Raw genomic sequence first — 15,676 nt, forward strand, 5'->3', positions numbered from 1 at the left:
GGAGGCAGGGGACACCCGCCTAGCCGGCCAGATCAGCCCAATCAACCCTGGCGATCAATGGATATGCCCTGAAAGGTGTATTGATTGATTGAGTGAGTGATTGATTGATTGATTGATGCAGGCTTATCACACACACACACGCCCCCCGCCTGGGCCCAAGGGCTCCGGAGCGCTCAATGTCAAGGCAAAGGGAGAGCCGGGCGCGCGCGCGCGCGGCGTCGGTGGGGCGGCCGCCGGCAGGGGGCGCGCCGGCGCCGGCGCTCGTGTCCGCGCGGGCTCCGGGAGCTGTCCGGCCGCCCCTCCCCGCCCCTCTGGCAGCGGCGGCGGCGGGAGCGGCGAGGCCAGCAGAGGGGCCGAGGCGCCGCTGAAGGGCGGCCGGAGGAGCGCGCGCGCGCCTGGCCGGCCCTCTCCGCCGCCGCCTGTCCACGCCGCCGGCCGGGCCGGGCCGGGCCGGAGCGGCCGCCCCCTCTGCGGCCAGCGGCATGGAGGCGAGCAAGCCCGGCGCCTCGCCCGGCAGCCGCGACGGGGGCAGCCCCAGCCCCAGCGCCAACGCCTGCGCCCCGGCCAAGGCGGCCGAGCCGGCGGCGGGCAGCCCCGGCGCCGGCAGCGGCAGCCTCAAGGAGCAGGGCAACTCGGTGGGCTTCAAAGTGGACGGCGGCGGCGGCGGCGGCGAGGAGCCCGCGGGGGGCTTCGACGACCCCGACGGCGCCCAGCGGCAGTACGGCTTCATGCAGCGCCAGTTCACCTCCATGCTGCAGCCCGGGGTCAACAAATTCTCCCTCCGCATGTTCGGCAGCCAGAAGGCGGTGGAGAAGGAGCAGGAAAGGGTTAAAACTGCAGGCTTCTGGATCATCCACCCCTACAGCGACTTCAGGTGAGGGGCGCCTGGCTGGGCGGGGAGGGGTGGGGGGGGGTCTGGCCGCCCTCGTGCCGGGGGCGTGTGCACAAGTGTGCACGGCGGTGCAGGAGTAGAAAAGGGCAAGGGTCCAGGGGCCCCTTCAAGACTAACGGAAATATCTTCTGGTAGGGTATGAGCTTTCGTGAGCCACAGCTGGGCTCACGTGTGCACAAGTGTGCACAAGTGTGCCCGGCGGTGCATGAGTAGAAAAGGGCAAGCGTCCGGTAGCACCGTAAAGACTAACAAAAATATTTTCTGGTAGGTTATGAGCTTTCGTGAGCCACAGCTGGGCTCACGTGTGCACCAGTGGGCACAAGTGTGCACGGTGGTGCATGAGTAGAAAAGGGCAAGATTCCAGGAGCACCTTCAAGACTAATGAAAATATCTTCTGGTAGGGTATGAGCTTTCGTGAGCCACAGCTGGGCTCACGTGTGCACAAGTGTGCACAAGTGTGCCCGGCGGTGCATGAGTAGAAAAGGGCAAGCGTCCGGTAGCACCGTAAAGACTAACAAAAATATTTTCTGGTAGGTTATGAGCTTTCGTGAGCCACAGCTGGGCTCACGTGTGCACCAGTGGGCACAAGTGTGCACGGTGGTGCATGAGTAGAAAAGGGCAAGATTCCAGGAGCACCTTCAAGACTAATGAAAATATCTTCTGGTAGGGTATGAGCTTTCGTGAGCCACAGCTGGGCTCACGTGTGCACAAGTGTGCACGGCTGTGCATGAGTAGAAAAGGGCAAGAGTCCAGTAGCACCGTAAAGACTAATAAAAATATTTTCTGGTAGGTATGAGCTTTCATGAGCCACAGCTGAGCTCACGTGTGCACAAGTGTGCACAAGTGTGCACGGCTGTGCATGAGTAGAAAAGGGCAAGAGTCCAGGAGCACCTTCAAGACTAACAAAAATATTTTCTGGTAGGGTATGAGCTTTTGTGAGCCACAGCGTTACTCTTTTCTACTACTGTATACAGACTAACACGGCTACCCACTGTGCATGAGTGTGCACAAAGTGTGCACGCCCCGGGTTCAACGGGGACGAGCCTGGAGGGGCTTCTGGGACTGCTGCACCTCTGCCCCCTTTCCTGCTCTTTGGGGTGCTCGGCGCTATCCCAAAATGCTAATAATTCGATTGGGGGCCTCTGCCTCCATGTGACCCAGTTAGGGTCCTGCCTTAGCGGGCACCTTGGCAGGGAGGGAGGAAGAGAACCTGCCTCTCTCCGGCCCAAACTCGACGATGTGCTGTAGGAAAGGCAGCCTGTGCCAAGAGTTGGGAAGAATCCCCGCTGGCAAAATGGATTTCCCACTTTCGTTCCTGCTTCCCTTAAACCTCACCCCGGGATAGGGGAAAGACGTAATTCGTCTTTGTCCAGAGAGTTCCAGAGTGCCTGATTTTCGTTGACATCCTGGACACCCCCCCCCCAAAAAAAAACCATAACCCTTACCCGTACTCACCTGTCTGTTCACACCTAGGTATACAGAAACCCAGTTTGGCCTTTTGCAAAAGGTAATCTTTGACTCGGCTTTACTTGTTGGGATCTTGAGCATCCCCTCCCCTCCCTCTTGGCTAGAGAGAGCCTTCCTGGAGTGCAAATATATTTCTCTTTCTGGCTCCACCCTGACGTGCACATCAATTCATTCACTTTGCTGTGGATCCCCATGGGGCAGATTTGGAATGGTTCATCTGAGTAGTGCAGGCTTGAACATTGTCACCAAGCTGCACTTGAGGTTAGAGTCCTCATCTCCCCCCACTCCACAATGGAGTGCAATGGACACAGGATCCCGGTTTGACTTTACTTCTCCCCCCCCACCCCCCAGGAAAGGACACATATGCTCCTTACAACGCAGCCGCTGGTCTTGTCCGGGTGGCAACCACTGACCTTCATAATGGGAACGGAGGATAGAGCTTTTTGCAATGAAAAAGGAGGCTTGAATCCATTTTTCTGAGGAAGGATCAGCTGTGACTCCAAGCACTATAAGTGTTCATGGATGCCTCTTATATTCCATTAATAGAGAAACTGCATAAACATAACTGGTGTGAAATCTGATTTATATATATATGTTTATATACAGCATATATATGTGTGTGTGTGTGTGTGGAATATAATATATATATATGTATGTGGAATATAGAATATAATGTGTGTGTGTGAATGTGTGTGTGTGTGGAATATAAAATTTTCCACCCTGGCCCAAGGCTAGGGTTTATTTGCTCCCTCATTTTGTGAAAGGAAGAATCAGACGTTTCACACTTTCAGACAAACTGCATGAAAGCTGCTTGACTGAGGTCTAGCGTTTGCATTCGGAGCCAGAAACAGCATAGATCAATATATTCTTTGACTTCTGGTTCAAAACCGGGCAAGTACATAGTCCTCCTCCACCTGCGTGGAGTTAGCAGGGGATGCTCAGATTTTAGAAAGAGCCTCTGCATTTCTTTGTTTGGTGCTCCACACAGAAACACTGTGACTGACCTTGGACAAAGCCCTGTGCAGATGGTTCTTCGCAGCTGGGAGAGATTGTGGATTGTGCTCACCGGCTTTCCCTGATGTTCATACATTGGCCAGAATGCCTTTGTAGTGGGGTGTGCGGCTAGAACCCAGATGTGCTAACCACATCGGAGCCCACCAAGTGGGTCTGTGCGCATAGGCCACTATGCAGATGTTGTGTCCGTGGAGAGCAAGCATGTTTGGGGGGGGGGCAGCATCAACTCAGCGTTATCTGGTTCATCTCCTGCACACAGTGATAAGACTATTTTCAGAGGGCTTTAAGTTTTTTCCCCCATTAAAACTTTACTTTGTGTCGAATAAAAAGACTGGCAAACTGGAAACCTGACAGAAAAAGTACATGCAAAAGCAGAATAATAGTTTCAGGGAAGTTATGACAATTAAAGCAATTTCCCCCCCACAGTGCTGTTTTATTGCTGGAAGACTGTGTGCAAGATTGGGCCTCTTGGTTCAGACACGTACCCTCTTGTTACGTTAGCACAGAGTTGTGTGAGAAAGCTTTTCCCTGTCTGGCAGTGAACACACATTTTTAGCTTTTCTCAGATAAAAAGGCTATACAATTAGCATGATACAAAAAACGGGGCTGGAGAAGGGCAGGGTTACATGGATTGAGGGCAACTGGGATTTTGCTTAATGATTTTTGGACAGAATGGGGGTTGTCCTTATTAATTTACCTGGTGCTTGAAAGTCACCCAGAGAGCAATATCTCCTTGAGCTATAACCGTTATGGGCTGGAGGGGAGAGGCTGGGAAGAAGCATCCACACAGGTAGAATTTATACACAGCCCCTAACTAGGAGCTATCCAGGGTATTGAATAAATAGTGTTTCCGGAAATCCCAGCTTTAACCTTGGGATCCACGTCCTTGTCATTTCCAGTGTATACGTAATGTCTCTTCCCATAGATTCTGTCAGAAATAGAGCTTTCCCACCCCTAAATGTCCATGAAATGCTTTCCATCTCTTAAATGGGTGGCAGAGGATGCCAAAAGTGAGAGACAGTATTAACAATCAATGACCTTCTGAGATGAACCATTAATAGTTGGCTTGAGACTGTCTCCGTATTAATGAGGATTCCCAGGTAGTTAAAAAAAGCAGTTGTTTCTCTGGCTTAGGGTTGGATAGACTGCAGAATGAGATCAGGGGAGGGGGCAGCATATGTACAACTAGTAAAGAAACTAGTAATTAGCATCTTATTCTTCCATTCATTTATCTCTTCTTGTGTCGCTACATTCAAATGTGTCTGGAAATCATGAACATATTTTAACCTTCTGTATAATATTTGCTAATGACTTTACATTTCACAAAAGGTTAGGATGGATTTTGATGCAAATGTTGTATCTGCCTTCCAAAGTAAGTTAAGGGAATTGCAGTGACGTGCTTTAATTGGTCGAGTTTGAACTTCATCCGTTTAATTCATGTGTAATTAATCTTGGGTTGTTTATGAGTCCCATTAACACAGTAAATTTAGTTGGGAAATGATTAAAATTAGACTTCAATCCAAGTACAGTTTGAAATATTGTGTTTTATCACTTGGTAATAATTCTTTTGCTATCTTTAACTTTTGCTGTGTCTATTTTAAATGGCAGAGAATCCCTGGAATAAACATAGGATCAGGGGTCTTTTCTTGATTTCCACGTCCTTGTTTATCATAGAGGAATCTATTTATTTAAATGTGTGCACACATGAGTCGTGTCTAGTTGTCTTTGTACCAAAATTCAAAAACTAAATGATGAATCAGTTCACCTTTACAATCTTTTGGTTGTTTGGGCTAAGAAAATGTACCGTTTATTCCCTTTTCTTGAATGAGCTGCTTTGCTACAACACAGGAGCTGACAGACAAAATGAATGACTAGTTATATCTTAACTGTGCTGATATTTGTGTACTACCCTTTGTAGGATCTAGAGCTGTGTTAAATCCACACATCTAAGGTACAGTTAAGAAAAGGTACAGTTCTTTCCCTTTTCTTGGAATGAGCTGCTTTGCTACAACACAAGAGCTGACAGATAAAATGACTGACTAGTTATATCTTAACTGTGCTGATATTTGTTTACTACCCTTCATAGGGTCTAGAGTTATGTTAAATCTACACAGTGAAGCTTGCCATGATGTTTACCAACAAGCCCCGGAATAGTCATATTGGGTGGCTGCCTTAGTGTGTATCCTAGCTACTGGGAGCATCTCTTGAGATCCACATATTTGTGAATGAGGTATAAATAGAGCCTCAGCACTCCGTTGTTCCATTGGTTCTACATGGAGAAGAACCAGCATGCAGGCAAGAACTGTTATTTAGATGAAAAGCCTTGCTATTTGTATCACTAAAGTTATTTTCATATGTAACTGCAGGATCAAAATCTATGATTACCATATACCACAAGCTAGGATAGATGCTGTGCTTAGGAATAAATGGGTTTTAATTGAAACAAAATGATACATTCTGAAGTAGGAGCTTAAGATCTGATTGCCAGTTTGAGCTCCATCAGCTTTTATTTTTCCATCTGTCCTCTGGTAGCCTTCCTGATAGCTTGGTTTTGGTCCATCTAAACCCTATGTTTCTCTAGGCAGTATCAAGCAGGGAGGGGAGGTTTCAGGGAACGGAACATGGGCTTAATGGGGTTTTTTTTACAAAGAGCCTGATGGCTTGCACGAGAGAGCCAGCATGGTGTAGTGGTTAAGAGCGGTGGTTTGAAGCGGTGGAGTCTGATCTGGAGAACCAGGTTTGATTCCCCACTCCTCCACATGAGCGACAGAGGATAATCTGGTGAACTGGGTTGGTTTTCCCACTCCTACACACAAAGCCAACTGGGTGACCTTGGGCAAGTTACAGCTCTGTTAGAGCTCTCTCAGCCTCACTTACCTCACAGGGTGTCTGTTGTGGGGAGGGGAAGGGAAGGTGATTGTAAGCCGGTTGGAGTGTCCCTTAAGTGGTAGAGAAAGTCGGCATATAAAAACCTCCTCTTCTCCTCCTCCTCCTCCTCCTCCTCCTCCTCCTCGAAAGCAGGCTGGTGCTTGCCTGTGAAATGTAGAAATTTAATTTACGAGAGGGACTTGCCACTTCTCTTGTTTAAAGTGTCACACTGTTATATTTCATATTCACAGCATGGATCCCTAACCAGAAAAAGGTTTCTAACCTGATAGGTACTGATGTTGTCTGAACTCACACCAAGCAGTCATTTGCAAAGTCCGGAACATGATCTCAGGATCTCTTTGGACATCAGCTAGGGGTGTAGAAAGGAGGATGTACAGATTGCTCATGAACACATGAAGCTGCCTTATACTGAATCAGACCTTTTGTCCATTAAAGTCAGTATTGTCTACTGAGACCAGCAACTGCTCTCCAGGGTCTCAGGCAGAGGTCTTTCACATCACCTACTTACCTAGTCCCTTTAATTGGAGATGCCAGGGATCCTCTTCCCGGGATTCTTCCCTGGCTAATGTCTGAAGTGGCAGCTTGAACTTCATCCTAGTGTGGAGATTCCTAGTGAACTGGATGTGCTTGTAGAACATGCATGGGGAATATGCATGAGTTGCCACTTTGGATGTTGCCAGGAAGCATAGAAAGGGGAAGCTATCAGTGATTCTCTGTGACAACAGAGTTCCCTTGCAGCATTCTGCTGCATGTAATATTTAGAGTAGCTATTTGAGTGATTTCTGAAAACTAGCGGCACTTAATATTTTAATATTCATACAGGTTAGCTCCATAGGGTATTTGTCCTGGAAGCATCATGATAATCAGTGTAAACAATTTATTCAACTTCACTCTGGGCACAGTCTCCAGAAAACTAGGCACACTTAAATGTATTGGTGGGACACAACCATACAGGGAGTGCTCTCGGTTTTAAAAGACTAATGCTGCGGTCCTAAGCAGAGTTACAGCCTTCTACGCCTGTTGAAGTCAAGAGGATTTACTTCTGAGTATATAGGGTTAGGATTGCTGTGTAAGAATTAACGGTAGTTTTTGCTTGAACTCTTCCTACGATATGCTCAAGCAAAGTAGTTTTCTTTTAAAATCCAGGATATAATCAAGAGTTAATATAATGTTCTTTGGTTTAGGTAAGTGGGAATTCTGTTTATATAGGATGACATTGAGAAGAACTACATGAGGAGTACTTGACAAACTTACAGCCCATCCCTGAAAGTGGGGGCAGTTAGGTCGCAGCCAGGAATGGTGCCGTCACTCTGCCTCCACAGAGGCTTCCCGGCTGCTACAAAGAAAATAAAAGGTATTTTGAAAATAAAATAGGGAAAATTCCCCCTCAGAGTTTAGCAAGGCAACGCCACCTAAAAAGGGTGGCATAGCTATGCCGCAGCATGAGGGGGCATTTCCAGGGCGAAAGGAGTTTGGAAACTGACTGACATCAGCTCCATTCCATGGAATGCCCCCCTACGCCGATGCGGGCTTTTCCTTCTGGGAATTCCCCGCCGGCATGGTTGCGCTGGCAGCAGGGGCTGGCGCAGCTCTGTGGCTCCCCGATGCCGGTGTTTTTGCCCCTGAGATTGCATAGGTGCCAGTTTATTCCATGATAAGGTGGCACCTATGCTGGTGCAGGGTCACCCTGGCTCCTAAGGAGCTTCACACACACCCTTTCAGGAATGCAGCCTTAGACATTTTGGAGGAAATTGTAATAATGAACATTTTTCAGTAATTTAGTCTTATTTTACAGCTGTATTGTAAATGGGAAGACTGGTGTTGTAAGCACATTATGGGAAATTATGCTCCATTTATTGCTGTGTAGTTATTGTTGTTTCCTTTACTCCACACTCTTCCTTCAAAGTTCTCAAATTTCTATGGTTCCCCAGATGGTCTCCCATCCAGGCACTGCTCAGAGTGAGACCCCCTTCAACAGCTGAACCGTGCCATGTGCTTCAGACTATTTTCCATGTATTTGCTTATGCAATGAAGTCTGACTGGTATGAACAGAGGAACTGTAAAAGCAATGCTTGATGGGCTTACCCTTGAGGCAGTTCCTACACATGATTCCTACACATATTCATGGAGGAAAGAGGTATTCATGGCTATTAGTTAGAATGGATACTAGTCATGCTGCATACCTATTCTCTCCAAGATCAGAGGAGCATGCCTATTATTTTGGGTGCGGTGGAACATAGGCAGGATGGTGCTGCTGCAGTCGTCTTGTTTGGCGGCTTCCTAGAGGCACCTGGTTGGCCACTGTGTGAACAGACTGCTGGACTTGATGGGCCTTGGTCTGATCCAGCAGGGCCTTATGTTCTTATGATTTCTGAAGTCATATGTCTGAAAGTAAAGTCAGAAGGCACAAAAATGGAGCAGTGCTGGAGGGTAGAGTAGGAGAGCATCTCTACCGATGAAAAGCATACTAGCCTTGAAGAAAAATGGAGGAGTTAGAATACTCACCCCCCAAAAAATCCCAAATGAAGGTGGTAGAAGGACAGCACATGAACACAGGAAGCTGCCTTATACTGAATCAGTCAATCAAAGTCAGTATTATCTGCTCAGACTGGCAGTGGCTCTCCAGGGTCTCAGGCAGGGGTCTTTCACATCACCTCCTTGCCTAGTCCCTTTAACTGGAGATGCCGGGGATTGAACCTGAGACCTTCTGCATGCCAAGCAGATGCTCTACCACTGAGCCACGCCTCCTCCCCAACATGCAAGCGCCAGTGCCCAGTCTGCTGTGGCAGGGAAATGTTACTTTATTGAGCTGACATCTTCAAGTAGCCATTTGTTGTCTATCCTACCATTTAGGGTGGCCCATCAGACACTGACCAGGACTTGGGCTTTTTCCATCATGATTTCTACTCTGTGGGATGGCCTCTCTGGGGAGGTGAGGGGAGCCTGCTCATTGGACGTCTTCCGGAGGCACTGGCTTGTTTGCTAAGGCTTTTGATGGGTTTTAAATATCAGGCATCTTTTAAGGGGTGGGAGAGAGATATTTGGGGTTTGTTATTTTATTTTGGTTTTAATTAACACATGAAGCTGCCTTATACTGAATCAGACCCTTGGTCCATCAAAGTCAGTATTGTCTGCTCAGACTGGCAGCGGCCCTCCAGGGTCTCAGGTTGAGGTCTTTCACATCACCTACTTGCCTAACTGGAGAGGCCAGGGATTGAACCTGGGACCTTCTGCATGCCAAGCAGAGGCTCTACCACTGAGCCATCACCCCTCTTCAAAAATGTCTGTTGAGCAAGGAGTACACATGAACACATGAAGCTGATTTGGTCCATCAAAGTCAGTATTGTGTTCTCAGACCGGCAGCGGCTCTCCAGGGTCTCAGGTAGAGGTCTTTCACATCATCTACTTGCCTAGTCCCTTTAACTGGAGATGCTGGGGATTGAATTTGGGACCTTCTGCATGCCAAGCAGATGCTCTATCACTGAGCTACGGCCCTTCCCCATGGAAGCTTCCTTGAACCATGTAAGCTTCCTTATAAGTTTCCTTGAACCATGAGAAAAGGTGGGGTAAAGTGTTTTAAACATGTTTGTTTCCTGTTGTCATGTCAGAGGGGCTGAGCCCCATCTGGCTCCCTCTGCCCCCAAAGCAGTTATATCTGAAGGACAAAAGAACAGTCAGGGTGGGGTGTGATGGAGTGAAATCCTTTTCTCAAGCCATCCTGGTGTTTGGCTTAGAACATGAAATCAGCTGAGCCTTTATTCAATACCGTTCACCAGGCAGGGAGGTAGGATTCTGGACTGAGGGGCCTGCTGGATTCCCTCCCCCTCATCAGTTCACCTCATCCCCTGCTGTGTGGCTTATGGATGACCTCAGCTATAAAGTGGAAATGGGTGGCCTAGTCTCCTGCTTTTTACTGCAATATTCAAGGTTTCTAACCTCAGACTGGGGTATTCCTTTCCTTTATTCCATTCTTTATTCTCGTGGACCCAACAGGTCATGAGCAAAACTGGGGTATTTGAGTCACCAGTGCGAAGTGGGAAGAGGAGGGGAAAAGGAAGAGGGTTTCATTGCTTGTGAGGGTATGTTTGTGAGGGAGACAGAGATAACCTTTTTGTGTGTGTGCCTGTAAGAGTCAGTTATAAAGTAAAATGCAACATATTTGTTGATGAGGGAAATAATTACACACTAAGGTGTTTCCAGGGCCGGATTTAGGTTTGATGAGGCCCTAAGCTGTTGAAGGTAATGGGGCCCTTTATATGTCCAGCTATCCTTTGTCAACAACAAATTGTTACTGTTTTTTGTGTTGAATATATGCTATATGGTAATTTATGGACCTAGTAGGTATCTAAAGCCATTTGCACATAACAAAATACGTATTTTATCAAAGTAATTGTTGAACTGAAATACAATTAAGAAGTAGTATATTAATAGTGAAATAATTATTAAGCTCTAACTTAAAATGATTTAACACAAAACACTGTTGCTATATGTAGGTTTTATTTTTTTTTATCTTATATTTTGGAAATGTACATCCAGTTTTTTTTCCTTTAAAGTTTTTTGGGGGGCCCAAGAGAGTGGGGCCCTAAGCTAGAGCTTGTTTAACTTATACGTAAATCTGGCACTGGGTGTTTCTCATCCTTTAACACAGGATTCCCCAAGCCCATGGGTGCCATGGTCCCCCCGAAGCTTTTCAGAGTGGGGCTGTTGTAAAGCAGGGCTTGTTATTGGCTGCCTCATTCAAGTGAAGGAGTTTTCTTCTGGAGAACAAGGAGAACTGGTATGCATCTGAGCTTTCCTTAGTCATTGTGTGGTTCCCTTCCCACTTCAATATTTATTTATTTCCAGGAAGTGTGAGGAGGGAGCTATTTCATTTGGTCTAATCTCCTTGAGGCAGCCATTTTAGATTTGGCTCCACCTCCTGTGGCAGCCATTTTGGGGTGGCGCTCACCACCACCCTCTTAACATTTCAAAGATGCCACAGGCTCAAAAAGTTTGGGGACCTTGCTGTAACGTAATACATGCTGCAATATGCCATCAACACCCTTCTGCCTTTTACAACAGCCAAATTAGTTAGTCTCTGTGTAAGAAAATAAATGGACACAAATCAGACATTAAAAATCGAAATACTCAGAAGCTGTTGAGGAAACTTTTAATCCATCCTCAGCACTGAATAAAAAAGGTTTCAGAACTTCAATAGGAGAGTTTCAGAGGCAGACATCAGCAAAAAAAAAAAAAAAAACCCCTGCAGAGTTGGAACCCTTAATCCAGTTTGATACTATTAGACTTCGACCCAATAGAGATTGGAAGTGGTTAGCTCATAACAGCAGTCATAGGCAGCCATGCTGATTCATTGGAAAACATATCCATGCACACACAAAAAGGGTGTAATAGTTTTGGTTTTATTAGGACCAACCAAAATATCACAAAATAGTAAGTGCAAGTTTTAGATTTCCCCAGGATTTTATAAGTATATACACCGTCAAGCTTTATGTTGCCTAGTCAAGAATGCCAAGAAGGGCTTCTTCAAATTGTATCATAATACAATTTGTATTCCTGTTTTTAGTGCTTTCAGCAGGGCTTTGAAAAATCCATTAGATAACATACTGACAGTTCATGGATTCTGGGTTCTTTTCCTTGTGGCTTGATTTGTATCAGTGTTAGTTTTCCTACATTGCTGAGGTGTTTCTGCACTCATGGTTTGTCGTTCTGAAGGAACAAAACTTTGCAAGTATTACGTAAGCTTCTTCATAAAGAGAGCAGTTCTCTTCCCCCCTCCCACTTCAGAGATCACCTCAAAGAACATTGTGGCATCTTAACAAATATATTATTACAACGTATGCTTTCAAGAGCCAGAACCCACACTGTAGATGCATGAAATGGTCAGCTAAGTGGGTATCCATACAGAGGGAAGAAAGAGGGAGAAAAACCTTTACAAAATGAAGCAGAAAGGCCGGGCAGAGCATGTAATTCCTCTGGGCTTCAAGGTATAATTAGCAAACTATTATGTAAGCAGCATGATAAATCTTTGTCTTGAACAGTTATTTCTTCACAATCCAAGTGTGACACGGAGGCTATGATTCTGGGAGATCTTTCTCAAAAAGGCAGGGGTTTTGCTTTTCAGCTGAAACAGGTCTTGTGATTGGTTGTATTGTCTTTGAGATGTTGGCGACCTGTCCATAGTCACCAGTAACGTCTGGGTCCAATTGCATGTTCAAAAGGACATCAGCACATAGATGTCTGAAGTTGCCTAACTGCTGGTAACTGCTGCATATTTTGACTGCCTGCAGCTCTCCAAGGTCACAGGTAGAGCCCTTTCCCAACATTGCAGCCAGAGAGCTATCTATCTGTCTGACTGTCTGTCTGTCTCTGTCTGTCTGTCTGTCTATCGAGCCGTTTGTCTGTCTGTCTATAGAGCTGTCTGTCTTGTCTTATCTATCCTATCTTATCTATCCTATCAGTCTTATCTATCTTATCTAGTTTAGCTATCCTATCTAATCTATCGGATTTTTATCCCACCCTCATCCCCAACCACAGCTGGGCTCAGGGCGGCCACCAACAAGTATTAATGTATAAATACAATAAAACCATAAAACATGAAATTCACTAAATATACATTCAACAATTCTGAAAACAACAATAGTTGAACAATAATTAAAAATTCCAAAGATGGCACTCATCACTAGAGTGTAACCACATAACATAACAAGGCAGTCAGGCCCCATCCCCGAAAGTTGGTATCCAACATTAAAAGAAAAAAAGAGGGTAGGGAGGCCAGCACTGATGGAAACCGTGGCCATCCTCAACTATAGGCCTGGTGGAATATCTCCATTTTGCTGGCCCTGTGGAACTCTTTAAGATGCTTTTAGCTAGTAATGCCAAGGGCTGAACCTGGAACTTCATTCATGCAAAACTATGGTTGCCAGCCTCCAGCTACTAGCTGGAGATCTCCTGCTATTACAAATGATCTCCAGCTGATAGAGATTAGTTCACCTGGGAAAATGGATGCTTTGTCCATTGGACTCTATGGCATTGAAGTCCCTTCCCTCCTCAAACCCTGCCCTCTTCAGGTGCCGCCCCAAAAACCTCCTGCCTGTGACGAAGAGGGACCTGGCAACCCTATGCAAAACATATTGTACTCCTAAACTGCCATTTCTGTTAGTTACTAGGTGTATGGTTCAAAGAGAATCATTGTCTTCCCATTCTTAATTATTAAGTCTTTCTGTGCTTATGCATACGAGTTGCTTGTAGAAGCTCCATTAGTTCCAGTGCAAGCCATCTTATTTGGTCAAGATCCAGTGCCCTATTTCTGTGTGTCAGATCTTGCTATACAGGGCTGAGTTACACCCTTCTAAACCCCACTGGTTCAGTGGATGTAGAAGGCTGTCATTCTATTTAGCATTGCACAGTTTGGGCTTTTTTTTCTCCTTGTCCAGCCCCTTCCTTCCATGCCACATGGTATACTACTTTGTGATGTGGTCATAGGGTCAAGTGGTCAGAATAAAAGACATTTCCAGAATTTACTGATTGATGTTGCTCTTTGAAAAGTGGCCACGGTGCTAGAAACTAGTCTGAGACCTGAGGGGAGAGGCTGTGGTTCAGTGGTAGAACATCTGCTTGGCATGCAGACTGTTCCTGGTACAATCCCCAGCACCTCCAGTTAAAAAGGATCAGATAGTCGGGGATGTGAAAGACCTCTCCCTAAGACTTTGGAGAGCCACCACCAGGGTAAGTACAGAATTCTGATTTTGATGGACCAATGGTCTGATTCACTGTAATAACACAGGAAGCTGCTTTATACTGAATCAGACTCTTGGTCCACCCAAGTCAGTATTGTCTACTCAGACTGGCAGTGATTCTCCAGGGCCTCAAGCAGAGGTCTTTCACATCACCTATTTGCCTAGTCCTTTTAACTGGAGTTGCCAGGGATTGAACCTGGGACCTTCTGCATGCCAAGCAGATGCTCTACCATTGAGCCACAGCCCCTCCCCTAATGCAGCAGTACAAAGCAGCTTCATGTGCTCATCTTCAGGCAATTTACACCTGCATAAATCCCACTGATCTGAGTAGAATATATGTAGGAATAATTGTGTGAATAGTTGCAGTTGAAGCAGCTTACATATTAAAGGTGCCTATATTTGTTCAATCTGTACTATTACTTTTACTTCTAAATCCCCAGGTAGGATCAGTGTCTCCAGGCTTCTCTTTCTCTGTAAAAATAAGGGCTAAATCTTTCCCACTAATGGGAGAAAATTTAATACCCAAACTGAATGGCTCTTACTTTTTTAATGCACCACGGTCAGAGAACCATAGCAGGAGTGGAAGACTGCTTATGTGTTTAGTATAGCCTGCCACAAGGATGCATAACTGACTCAGTGCACAGCTGGGTTTGGTTCAATGTCTGGGTTAGTATGGCAGATTTACCTGTCCAATACTGTTTGGGGTTGGGGTTTTTTTGCATGCACATTTCATTTTTTGAATGAAGTAATGGTTGCATACATAAATGAAGGAAATGTAGGTCTGAGATAGATGAAGACTCCGGAAGGGGTCGCCCCCCCTCCATAGAGAAGCATTGTAAATTTTACCAAACTTTACCAAAATTGGGAATCATGCAAGGAGAGTATCTTGACGCTACACTGCGAATTTGGTGACTCTATTTAGAAAAATCCCCCCTCAATGAGAATTTTAAAAAGACTTACTGTTCACAATCTGTAATGGCTGTTTCTTCTCCAAAGAGTTGTAGCAAAACTCAGTTTCCCATGAATGCTTGCAATGGGCCTGCATAATTGCCATCCAGGCCATGGCCCATTCGGTGGTAGGTGTTCATTAGTTGGATAACATTGCTAGTTCATGCATGTGGGAGAATTCTGTGGTTGGCTGCGTTCCAGGCACACACCCTTTAGGGTTCTTTCTGCCATTTCTACTGCGGCAGTCCTCCCTGGAAGACTCCAGTGTCTTAAAAAGTAGTCTGCAGCACTATGTGTGGGGTTGCTCCAGCAGGAATGATTGACAGAAGGCCAACATGTGTGCAATCAACCCTTCTTGCATTTTTCTAAAGAGCTTTGCTGGATTTGAAAAATAATTCCTTCTCCCCCCAGATTGGGTGGGTAACTGGGCACAGTATTCTAGTTGCTGTAGTTCAAGAGACACTGCAACTAGCTAGGGAAGCTTTGGATTCCCAAAGCAGCTTTAGGAATAGATTGAGGAGCCTTTGCAACTGAGAGACAGTGTGTTGTAGTGGTTAAGGGTTTTGCACTAGGATCTGGGAGACTGGGGTTCAAATACCCACTGTGCCGTGGAAGCTCATTGGGTGACCTCCTTCAAATTGCACACTTTCAGCCTAACCTACCTCACAGGGTTGTTGTAAGGAATAAAATGGTGGGGAGGAGAATATGTAAGCTGCTTCTGGATCCCTTT

The 15,676-nt window shown here is 46.0% G+C and overlaps 1 protein-coding gene across 1 annotated transcript in view; it reads left to right on the forward strand.

Moving 5' to 3' along the window:
- Positions 1-482: 482 nt before the first annotated feature.
- The window catches only part of HCN1 (hyperpolarization activated cyclic nucleotide gated potassium channel 1), a 234,958-nt gene continuing 219,764 nt past the window's right edge, over positions 483-15,676 (forward strand). Inside the window, exon 1 of the mRNA XM_056848743.1 lies at positions 483-874. Coding sequence (XP_056704721.1) covers positions 483-874 — 392 coding nt within the window. The remainder of the gene's footprint in view (positions 875-15,676) is intronic.

This window comes from Euleptes europaea, chromosome 4, assembly GCF_029931775.1.
Source record: "Euleptes europaea isolate rEulEur1 chromosome 4, rEulEur1.hap1, whole genome shotgun sequence".
In the NCBI taxonomy this organism is placed as follows: domain Eukaryota; kingdom Metazoa; phylum Chordata; class Lepidosauria; order Squamata; family Sphaerodactylidae; genus Euleptes; species Euleptes europaea.